Below are 12,166 nucleotides of genomic sequence, written 5' to 3' on the forward strand. Positions count from 1 at the left end.
TTCCGAGCACGTCCACTTCCTTGCCTTTCTGTTACTCTACCAGTCTCACTGCATCTCTGTTGCAATCTGTTGATGACACTTTGTGACTCCCTTCTGAGAACATCTTGTTTGAAGTCTCACAATGCCAAGCTACTGTTGATCGATTGTTACGTGCCATCTTGGTCTCATGATGTCAAAATGTGAGGAAAAAAATGTTTTTTAAACCATCTCGATTGAACTGTATTGCTTCACTCACGAATTAAGTTGTGAATTTTGCAAGTTGTACAAAAAGTACTAAAAAAGTGACGGGAGCCGGGTGAGAGACTCTGTGTTCTCTGTCTTCCTCCCACATTCCAAAAATGTGCATATTTGTTTAATTCAAGAGTCTAACACTCTCTCCTTAAGTCAGTTGGGACAAGTTCCGGCTCATCCGCCATCCAAACAAACGCTATAGAAAATGGACGGAGAATTACATCAAAGTCCGGTTGGTACTGGCGTGAATTGGCCCCAGCGATTCCACACTGCGGTTGCAGGACTGGGCCAGAATAAACCAGCGGAATTTATCCAGATTTTATTCATTTTATTTGGCTTTCATGAGTGCAACAACCCCCCCAAAAAGAAAAACGCATAACTCCTACCGAGTGGCAACTCGCCACATCTCGATGGTCCGCCATTTTCCAAAACCGTTGGCCAACCCGATATGAAACGTGACACAACAACGGGAGGTTGACAAAGACCATTAGAGCGCACCTCCACCTTCTCGTGCTTCTCCTCCGAGCGCTCTAAATGACGCCTTCCGAGGGAGAGCGCGCCAAACAACAACAGCGAGTGTGGATACATACGGGAGGAGTCTGCCCACTGATGCCGCGGCTGCCTCGGGCGGTGCACCTACCCCTCGCCAACGTCCTCGCGGATAAGTTGACCTGTCCTAAAATGAAGCGTGCCCCCTAAGGCTGCGTTCAAAGACAAAACATGAACACTGCCACATCCTTGACTTGAAGGGAAAAACGTGAAACGATTAAGCAATGACGGAATTAAAGCCGTTTGCTTCACTGTTTAATTTCAACTTGAAGAAAAAAAAACTACAAAAGTGTATTTGGAGGAAATTACTCAGGAATTGATAGTACTGGGGGCGGCCCGGTAGTCCAGTGGTTAGCACGTCGGCTTCACAGTGCAGAGGTACCGGGTTCGATTCCAGCTCCGGCCTCCCTGTGTGGAGTTTGCATGTTCTCCCCGGGCCTGCGTGGGTTTTCTCCGGGTGCTCCGGTTTCCTCCCACATTCCAAAAATGGCAGGCTGATTGAACACTCTAAATTGTCCCTAGGTGTGGGTGTGAGTGCGAATGGTTGTTCGTCTCTGTGTGCCCAAGCGGTTAGGAAGATGAATGAATGAATGAATGAATGATAGTACTGGATAAAGCATGGAATGCCCATCTATTCATTTTTCATACACCTCCTCTTAGTCCTCATTTAACTCAGAGGTGATCTGAATCCTAACCCAAACTCGACACAGGAAGCCCAAGACTGAGATTTTTTTTTCCCAACCCAGAAGTGAACCGACCTGTTAACTACCAGGTCTCTAAGCTTTCCAAGATAGGAAACCATTTCAATTCAATGACTTCTACACAATAATTGAAAGGAAAGCAAAGTATCTGCCATAAAATTGTGGTCCATCATTGTTGATCTTTCACCAATGATGGATCAATGGTGTTGATCTTTCAAAACAAACAAGCAAGCTCCTGACATATGAATGTGAATACTAAATAGTGGTATTTCTGTTTTCATTGACTCATATCTCAATCTATGTCCTCCATTAAAAAATAAAATAAAATAAAAAACTTTAAAACATTCCATATTAGGGCCTTGCTTCCCCAGAAAATGTTAAACCATTCCCTAAATAATTAATACCACATTTGTGACGAGCTTTCAATTAAACTTCACACTGAGTAAGTACAGTACATTTATGAGTAAATTGCGACGAGATCATCATTATTTTAGACTAAGACTTTTTATGACATTTTTTGTGGTGCCGTGGAACATTAGGTTAGGAGACGGTGATGTCGTAGATTCATGCATGTGGCTCAAGTAGCAGACATATCGGCAGACGCATCTCTGGCCTCCGGTAAGTTTATGCCTGTGTGTGTAGTTTACGGTACAGAGTCAAAGCGGTTCTGTGCTTTGCCCTCCTCACCCCAATCTTTCTGTAAACATTCCACTTCGACTGTAATTGTTCCCTCCATCAAAAAGGTCTGACAAGGTTGTCCTACAATATGTTGCGTTATTAAGTTCTGGAAAGTGCTTTGCTACAGCTGCAGATGTTGTGAAAGCAACTGTACAAATAGAGATGTATCGTATTGTATCCCAGTGTTTCACAAAAGTATTAATAAGACATTAATAAAAGGTGGAGGGCGGCCCGGCAGTCCAGTGGTTCGACCTCACGGCGCAGAGGTTGTTCAATTCCAGCTGTGGCCTCCCTGTGTGGCGTTTGTATGTTCTCCCCGGGCCTGTGTGGTTTTTCTTCGGGTACTGCGGTTTCATCCCACATTACAAAAACATGCATGGCAGGCTGATTGAACACTCAAAATTGTCCCTAGGTGTGAGTGTGGTGGTTGTTTGTCTCTGCGTGCCCTGCAATTGGCTGGCGACAGATTCAGGGTGTGTGTGTGTGTGTGTGTGTAATCCTGCAACCTCAACAGTGTGTCCTTACGGTTTTACTATGGCAAAATGATTGGTGTAAAAAAGGTACGCTGATGGTAGCCAAAGACACAACACTGTATGCCCTTAAAAATACTCTGACTCGTTTGGCCGTGGTCTTAATTTCTTGGCCAACTCTTTCCTATAGTTAAGAGCTCTTTTTGTGGTTACATTTGTTGTTTTTGTGTATCCCACAATGGCACGGGGCCTGCTGCGTTTTAAATAAAATGTGACTATATTACATTCAGCACTTCAAGTCCTTCCAAGTAAAGAGGGGTGATGGGGAGGGGTGGGGGGGACAGCCAGATTCAAATATGTTCACGCTGCAGGCCACCATCAAGGTAAAAAGCACAGAGCGGGTGAGGCATTAAAGAAGGGGTTCAAGAAGCATTCAACCCCCATTCCTTGTTAAAAGTGGGTGCACCGCTTCCCTATCATCATCACCGATGGCGTGCCCTGGCTTTGAAACACAAGCTTGATATGGAAACACCGCTTATGCATGCATGTGGCTGCCGGCTGCACGTCCCTCCCCCGAGCCAAGCCAATCCAATAACTCGAGAGGCTCCCGAGGACCGCTAATTACATCTCGGCTTTATTAGCGCCCAGCTGTAGTCGAGCAATATTTTGCATTTCATATCTCGTTGCCTCCTTTTAATGTCAGACCTGTCTCGGGCGTTTGATTTGGAGCCCTGGCAATTGCCAAAACACTCAGAGAAATTAAAGCAAGCCCCTCAAAGAGAGTTCATTATTCCACATAGGGCCGACTCAGGAGTGAGATACGGAGATTAATAAACGGAGGGAAAAAGAAAGGAAAAACATAAATATGGTCATCTATAAAGTCAGACAAGATTAGCAGGATAAAAAAAAAATCAAGGTTGATGGTTATAAAATCGATCGAGCTTTATGAAATACGCTTTTTTCCTTCGTACAATTGCAGCCTCCGCCGTTGGTTGTCACGGTAATTCAAATTCACAACACAGGAACTTGCAAACGCACCACACCGTTCAGCACATTCATCGTTTTTCTTCAATTATAACGTTTATGTGATGGTGAAAAGCCTAAAACCGTATAACAATTAAATTTCAATTAATTAGTCGGCCCTGCCATAATATGTCTCCTCTTAAAGGTAACATGGGTCGGGTTGTGACACCGGGTTGGGTGTTCATAACAAATCTGCCCACGTGGCGCCAGGCTAAATCGAGACACATTGGTGGCCTCAAGCGATACGAAAGGACAGCAAACAACAAAAACTGTACAAGACAACATGAGCAAACGCAACACTCGGAAATGCTACCACAGTGCCCGCGGCCAAGCAAAACTAGATGGAAAAAATACGTAAATAAATAAAAATAACCCCTTGAGATGCTTGATCTCTTTTCCGAGGGGGTCCAAAACATGTAATCCAGTTGTTGCATTACATCATATGTGCAGACAAAAAAAGATGAGGGGAAAAAATAGTTATCTTCATCATTAAAATGTGTCTTGCTTCAATTTTTATTTCAATATCAAATCAATACCGTTATAATAATGTACCAAAATGAAATATACTGTACATTATTATCTCAGAGGTGTCTCTTAAGTGCTCACATTGGGAGTGTGCAGATTAAAAAACAAATTAATTTAAAAATATATATATATATGAAATTAAAAAACAGACCTAACTTCATTTTTGGGGGGCCGTTTTGTTTGGGGCCGTGTGGCACCTGTCTGGGCGTGCCGGCGCATGAAGCCGCCTCGCCCCCAACATACCTGTTTATTTGGCAACAGGCAAAAAGTCTGCGCTCGGCATTAAAACGGGCGCATCGTCATTTTTGTGCCAGGGCAATGGTCTTGTTCAGCATGATTGTGAATTTAGTATATGTGCTACGCTTCACTGGGCGTTCCTGCGGCGCCCATCACATCCGCAAGTTTGGTTAGAAAAAGTAGACTAGATTTTAGAACTGCAAAAAAGCAAGTTTAAATCGAATTACAGGTGGTTGACCGCAATTTTAATGTAATTCTTCAACGCAGATTCATGGACGTGTGTGGTGGGCCTCATCGGATTTCATTCAGAAATATGACACCAGCGGGGGACAATCACTTTAAATCATTGTAGAAATCAATTAATTGAATGAATTCTAATCAGTATCATCTTTAATATATTTTAATAGCACCCCCGCGACTATGTGGGGTACGCCCAATTCTACTGGCACAAAGTCGAGCAAAATACCAAAAAAATACCAAAAGAAAGAAAACTTCACCCATGAGCGCAGTTATACTGCGCTTTGTGTAAGACTTGCTCCCGGAACAACTTGTCTTTGTAGTGTATTCAGTGTGTGTATGTGTGTGTGTGTGTGTGTGTGTGTGTGTGTGTGTGTGTGTGTGTGTGTGTGTGTGTGTGTGTGTGTGTGTGTGTGTGCCCATGGTGATCACCACAGGGGGTTGGTGGGGTCAACATGGTTGTCATGTAACAAGCCCCGCCTGACAGCTTAATTACCAACGCAGCTAAAGATTTATCGGTTTATCAATCAAGGCTCCAGGGCACTGCCTTTGCCCCGGGGACACGGGAGGCCGGGGCATTACCGCGAACCCATTGGCCCATGTGACCCAGACAAGCCTCGCCCTGGTCCCGGTCAGTCACGAAGCCTCTAAACAAATCTAACAACACATTCTTTGCAAATGTAACAACACATTCTTTGCCTCTCAGAATAGATACACGCAGCAATAGCACACAAAGCCAGCATGTGGACAGTCATGAACCTTTTTTCATCCTGTGAGACTATGGCCCGGGATTTCTTTTTTTGGTTTGTTTGCTGCTACCATAAATTTCACCCATCTGGATACAATTATCCATCCATCCATCCATCCATTTTCTGAACCGCTTAATCCTCACTAGGGTCGCGGGGGTGCTGGAGCCTATCCCAGCCGTCTTCGGGCAGTAGGCGGGGGACACCCTGGATCAGTTGCCAGCCAATCGCAGGGCACACAGAGACGAACAACCATCCACGCTCACATTCACACCTAGGGACAATTTAGAGCGTTATTCCGAAATTAAAAGTGTGCGCGCGCGCGTGTATGTGTGTAACCAGGTGGCACAAACACTCCCAGACTTTGTGCTTAGAGTGTTGCCTGTAGTACTGCTTCCAAAGGGATTTTAGGGGAAATGCTGCCCCCTTGTGGAGAGTATGAGGAATGACCGAGCTAGGATCGTTGGGAAAGGGGGATGAGCGTACCTGAAAGAGCCTCCTCCGGGGTCGTTGAGCTTGTTTTTTTGGTTGCCGGAGATCTGGACAGCCAAGCCCACCGGACTCCTCCCTGCTTGGAAAGTGCCCACCTTCCCCATTGTGCCTGTTCAAAGGAGGTGAGAAAACACTGAAAAATGATCCTGGCAACTCATTTTTAGTTCTTGAAATTACAGCCATATATGATTAAAAATAAAAATGTGTTCCATTTTATTTCATGACAATAAAATTGAGTACATTTATTGGATTTTTTTTTTTACATCAGAGTGAACGGGCTGCACAATTGTGTGATGGGATGTGAAATGTGAATGGCCCTGATAAAATAACGTTATTTCAGCTTATTAGTTTTCTTATACTTAATTTTAAAAAAAATAGAGTGACTTTATTTTGTTTTGTAAATGTATATGGTAAAAATAAATAAAATGCATTTAAATTTAATTCAACTGAAATAAAAGAATATTTCTTTCTTTAGTGGGGGTGGGGACTGAGTGAAGACCCTGCAAAGCTGTGCCATCTGGATGTGATAGAGATTGTATACATTGAGTTAATGGTTGATTTTGTTTCATTTTCAAATTGGAACATGAGGAGTACAATAATGGACAGCGAAGGCACAGCAACATGGCGTGCTTAAGCTCATGCATGTTTTGTTGTTGTCCCTTCAACGTTTACATCCATCATATTATTGGTTGGTCATCCTGCTTACGCTCTCCAGGCTGGTGCAAGTTTGCGTTACATGACCGCACTTGAAAACTTGAACCGGTTCTCTTCACACTTTCAGACCGCATGCTACACCTCCGAGACACTCCCCCCCCCCCCTTTCCTCCTCCTCCCCAGCGAGGCACAATGACTGCCAGAGTGAATTCAAACTTGATCTTAACAGGCATGTTCTTCGCCCAAGGGTGCAGAAAAAGTATTTTTAGAACGGAGCCCGCATTCCAATTTGCGGGCATAAAACGACCTACAGATCCTTTTTCTGCGGGCCATCTTGTACGTGGTAGATCAAATTTGGATGCACCCCTGATTACATACACGTACACACACACAGAAACACAAATGTGAAAAATAGGTAAACGAATGTGCTTGTTACAGAGAGAACTCAGCTATCTCTTTTTTGGAGAGCGCTGAGGCGATGTTAGCGGGCTTCTATGGGAAGCGTGTGAGTGTGAATCAGTGCGAGTAAGCAGAGGCTTTATAAGCAGACAGACGGAGAAGGGAAGCAAAAAAAAAAAACACCTGTTTTCTCGCTATGCTTCCCGTCCGTTACACATCCCGCAAGCCCACCAAGAGGACGCTTCACTAATGGCTAAATGGCCCGTTTAGCCTCCTTCGCCGCAGCGTCGGGTCAACTTTGAGTCACAACATGGAGGCTTAGCAAGAATGCCAAAACGAGACCGCAGGAGCTCTAAAACCATCGAGACGACAACTTTGATAAGCAAAGCAGATGTCTCACCTTGAGCTCTCATGGACTGTGTGATCATCACAGGCATTCGGACTTGTCCGCCCATGGGGCCTGTGGTCTTCATACCCTGGGAGGAGATGATAAGGGATACATTCAGTTTGTTCAGAATGGTCAAAAACAGAGTTACAGTTACAAAGCGGAATCATAAAAATACAGCAGAATCTCTGAAAGTAAAAAATTCTTAATTTAACTAAAATTGTTCAGAGCAATCAATACACCAGTCACAAAATTTCGGGAAATTGGTTTTTGGCCTGAAATTTCAGGATAAATCTAAAATAACCTTTTCAGATTCATATATAATTTATATATAGTCATATTATAATTTGTATATATTACTATGTCTGTAAGGTATGCAATAATATGCACAAAAATATGTTTAATCACATTACATTATGTAATTGGAGGCAAAGTAATCTCTCATTATATAACTTGGGGCCCACCTCCCCGAGAAGAGGCTGCCATGTTTCGCCACCTTTCTTTGTTCAGTGGTTGGTCAGTTTGTTTACAGTTTTGTTGGCCAGCTGGTTGGCTAGTTGGTTGTTTGTTTAGTGGTTAGCTGATTGTCAGCTTGGTTTGGTTAGTTGCTCGGCTGGTCGCTTGTTACATCCTGGAAAGTCTACGGGTGTGCAGATTGATGATTTGTGCACAAGCGACCTACATTGGCATGCATCTCCAGAAAAGATAACGCCGGGATAACGAGAAATGAAGATGGCAGTAAGAAAATAAAAAATACAGAAGAAGAAAGAGGAGGAGGAAGGCAGGCGGGCATTGGCAATGGCAGGCTGTTAAGAGACACTTCCTTCCCGTGTAGTGCTACGGGTTAGGCCTCGGGCTCAGCCATCCATTCGTTAGTACTTTGCTTCTCACTGCAATTTTTTTTTTTGCCTTGTTTTCCATTCTCTGACACGACACGTGCTATATTACAGTTCAAGCGGTGAAGGGGGGGGATGAAAAAATAACTAAATAAAACAGGACGACAAAGCATGGGCCATTTTTCCCAGAGATGCACCGTAGGCAAGGAATTCATTCAGCACAAAAAGCAGAAGACCTCCGGCCAGCCAGCGACACACTTACAAGAGCAAAAACAACAACTCAGGTACAAAGTTTGGCAATAAGAGAAAAGCAACCCCCCTCCACCCACCACGCTTTTAACTTTAAACCCATGTATACCTATTTGCTTGTTCAGTGCACCTCCAGCATGTTTAACATTTGATTTATGTGGTTGAATGAATAAATAATAGAAATGATGTAAAGGGAACAGCCCTAGAGGTTATTTATTGATTATGTTTCACTTTTAAAACGAGACAAAGAAGTTGACTTTTGGCTCCTTTAAAAATAATCTTTCAACAGGTCAAAAGTGAAAGTTTATGTGGAAGTGAAAAGTTTGAATTTTTATTTTAGTGAGTAATTTAGAAAGTTGTTAACTGTTCAACTTTTGGGAAGAGAGATTAAGAGTGTGTGAACCAATTCCTTAGGTATTTAGTTTTTCCAAACTTACACTTAATACTTAAACTCAAAATAATAAATTAAGTAAAATCTGTTTTGTCCACTGTGTCTACTGAACTGACTCGAAGCCAAGTACCTCGAGAGGGGGAGAGAGAGAGAGAGAGAGAGAGAGAGAGAGAGAGAGAGAGAGAGAGAGAGAGAGAGAGAGAGAGAGAGAGAAAGCACGTGCAATTTTTGGCCTAATTCAACCAACCGCTGGAGTGCTAGAGGCAATCATTTGCTGTTTTGTGCTATAACTTATGCTGTGTATTTGTGTTGTGGAGTGGTGCGTATGGCGAGAGAGGGCGAGAGAGAGAGAGAGAGAGAGAGAGAGAGAGAGAGAGAGAGAGAGAGAGAGAGAGAGAGACCAGAGGCATGTTCTGGTCATGGACTGCGGCCCGCCACATTGCTTTAAAATTGACCTGGGGCTGACCTAGTTACCTCGCTTCACCCTCCGCCACTTAACGGAGGGAAGGAGGAAGATGGGCAACTGATTTCGGAGAAGATACAGCCCAAGTGTGTGTGTGTGTGTGTGTGTGTGGAGAGATCGTAAGATTGGAGATAGACAGAAGAGAAGCCCCTGGCTCAGCCCAAACCAGTCTGACCTCACTTGGCCGCCCCCCTTGCACCCCAACATTTCCAATTGCATAATGAGCGCGCGCGCACACACACGCACACACACGCACACACACACACACACACACACCACGCACACAAACACAAACACAAAAATCCATGTTAATGCAATACAGCTGTGGGTTGAATGAAGTTTCCAACTTTGCCGGTTGACTTGGCTCGACACTGCGGGTGCTAAAAGCTTCAACTGCATCTTAGGCGCAGTCGATGAAAATTGGCCGCAATGCACTTTTACACCAGTAGAGATGTTGTGGCCATCTCAACGGTGACTAGATGTAGGCATTTTATGAGCCTTGGCGGAGGTTCTACATATTTTGAATTGACTTTCAAAATATATTTCTTTTCTTATGGTTTTATTTCTTATCTTGTTTTTTTTACAACTTTGACGGTACTTTATAAAAAATTCTTGTGTACGCAAGGAAATAATTTAAATTTCCATTATTAGGAGCATGTTGTTTGTGCTAATATTCCATCCGGATTTTTTTCAGGTTTTAATGAGAGAAATGAGAGATGAAATATGTAAAAACGCCTAAATGTGTTAAAGGCCTAAGTTTAAAAAAAAATAAATCGATAAAAATAAAAATTTAAATACATTCAATATATCCATTTTCTACACCTGTTCATCCTGTATTTTGAACATTTTAAAATTACAAATAAAACAAAAACAGTACTGTGTTTATTTTTGACAATAATTTCATAGCTAGGCCAGTCCTGACACATGCTGGACTGGAGCCCAAAATCCCCGCTCTTCAACTATGTTGATTTTCTTTTTGCGGTTGTCGAATACTTTTGTTGTGTCACCGCCAATGGCCAGAAGGTGGCAGTAATGCCAAAAAAACACCCACCAACATCCAATAACAAAGAAAAAGATATGGAAGAAGAAATGGAAGAAGAAGCAGAGATAGAAGCAGAAGAATAAGAAGGCATAGTCGTCATGCATGTATTTTATCGCACAATAAAGTAGGTGGCGGTAGTGCACCAAAAGCAGTTGCCAACCACCAACCAAAAGTAGAAGAAATGGAAACAGAAGTAGCAGTAGTCATGACAACCAGTGTGTGACACATCGCTAATTTAGCATGCCGCTTTCTTATGCCACAAAAAATATTTACATAATAACTAACCAGGATTTCACCTCTCGCCACAATGCAATGAGGCATATCTAATTAAGGTAAGCCATTTTAAACTAAAAAGACAAACTCTTTTATAGTTAGAATAAGTTTCATCCAACTGGTGAACTGCTCTTTGTCTAAATTTTTGACTTATACTTAGGAGCGACCTAGACATTTTTTTTCTTCTTCATGATGCTTTTTTTTTATTGGACTTGTGTGACTTACACCCGAGAATGAAGGTATGCTCCGAGAAATATGTTAATTAGCACATGTCGGCACACTACCTGTTATTTTCATTCAACTTCACTTTTGAGTGAATGTTGCCTGCACCATAGCCGGTACAGTTATGTTTTATGTGCGTGCACATACCGCGGCGGCTGCATGGCCGATCGTCCCATGGGGCAGCGCGCTGGCACCCGTGGCCCCGGCGCTGTTCGGGGGACGTACGTGGACGGCCGGCCCGCTCACAATGGGCACTGCTGGTTTGATGCCCTGCTGCAGTGGCTGGGTCAAGGACTGCTGACTGTTAAGCAAAGACAGCCGCAGGGCCGGGAGGCTCTTCTGTAGACGGGCGGACAAGAGCAAAATAGATTTCAGCACACAAAACTAAGCAAAAACTGGGAGACATCAGGATACTTCCCTGCATGTATGAATGCACCATCAACCATTTATGACTTGTTTTAGGTGGCATTGGATTATGTTCTGTTTCACTTAAATTCACCCGATTTAACTCCCCTCAAATCTAAGAAGGTATCTGTGTAGTGTTGATTTTCCACTTTAGATTTGATGTGTAGTCATGTTTTTTCATTTTTTTTAATATACATATATTGAGCTTTGTTACGTTAAGTGGTGTAGTGGTATCTCAAATTGTCATTTTGTTATTGTAATTTTTGTTTCATATTGTTTTATTACATAGTACAGTTGTGTGATGTTACGTTACGCTATGCTATGTTATTGTATTCCGTTACAAGTTACATTGTTATGTTTTGTTGCGATCTATGTATTAGTTGTACTACGTTGCTATGTTATGGTATCTTTTTGGGGGGTATACACACACACACACACACACACATACAAACGAGTATTTTCAGGCAAAATTTTGGACGCCAGCAACTTAATATTGCATGACAACATGTGTTTGTAGCCGGATCGGATGCTCGGCTCCCTTGATGTGACGCTCATCATGCTTGGCTGGAGAAACCTGCTGGCGACTGGCAGGCACGGCTGGCGGGCCGACTGTCACACACAGCAGGAATCAGGCCAGAGGGCTGTGTGCGTGTGTCCATGCGCGCGTTAGGGTTAGCCATTAGTAGCCTTAGCGTAAAGGGAATGTTACTTCAGGGTGTTCAAGTTGAGGAAAAGAGGAACTAGGTTGGCAGGTGATTAAAGGTACTCCTCTCAGGGAGCTCAGTTGTACTGAAGTTGAGCTCCGGACTCTCCCGGGGGTACGCAAAATAATTTGGGATAAATTAATATGTCATATCATATCAAATATAAATTGCATCCATCCATCCATCCATCCTTGATCCTCACTAGGGTCGCGGGGGGTGCTGGAGCCTATCCCAGCTGTCTTCGGGCAGTATGC

The 12,166-nt window shown here is 43.3% G+C and overlaps 1 protein-coding gene across 1 annotated transcript in view; it reads right to left on the reverse strand.

The window, feature by feature from the left end:
* Window positions 1-12,166, reverse strand: part of LOC127600055 (transcription initiation factor TFIID subunit 4-like) — an 83,312-nt gene that overhangs the window by 58,109 nt on the left and 13,037 nt on the right. The window contains exons 8-10 of the mRNA XM_052064417.1: window positions 10,951-11,142; window positions 7,343-7,418; window positions 5,884-5,998 (exon numbers count right to left, since the gene is read on the reverse strand). Of these exons, the coding sequence (XP_051920377.1) occupies window positions 5,884-5,998; window positions 7,343-7,418; window positions 10,951-11,142 (383 nt within the window). The remainder of the gene's footprint in view (window positions 1-5,883; window positions 5,999-7,342; window positions 7,419-10,950; window positions 11,143-12,166) is intronic.

This window comes from Hippocampus zosterae, chromosome 4 (genome assembly GCF_025434085.1).
Source record: "Hippocampus zosterae strain Florida chromosome 4, ASM2543408v3, whole genome shotgun sequence".
In the NCBI taxonomy this organism is placed as follows: Eukaryota; Metazoa; Chordata; class Actinopteri; order Syngnathiformes; family Syngnathidae; genus Hippocampus; species Hippocampus zosterae.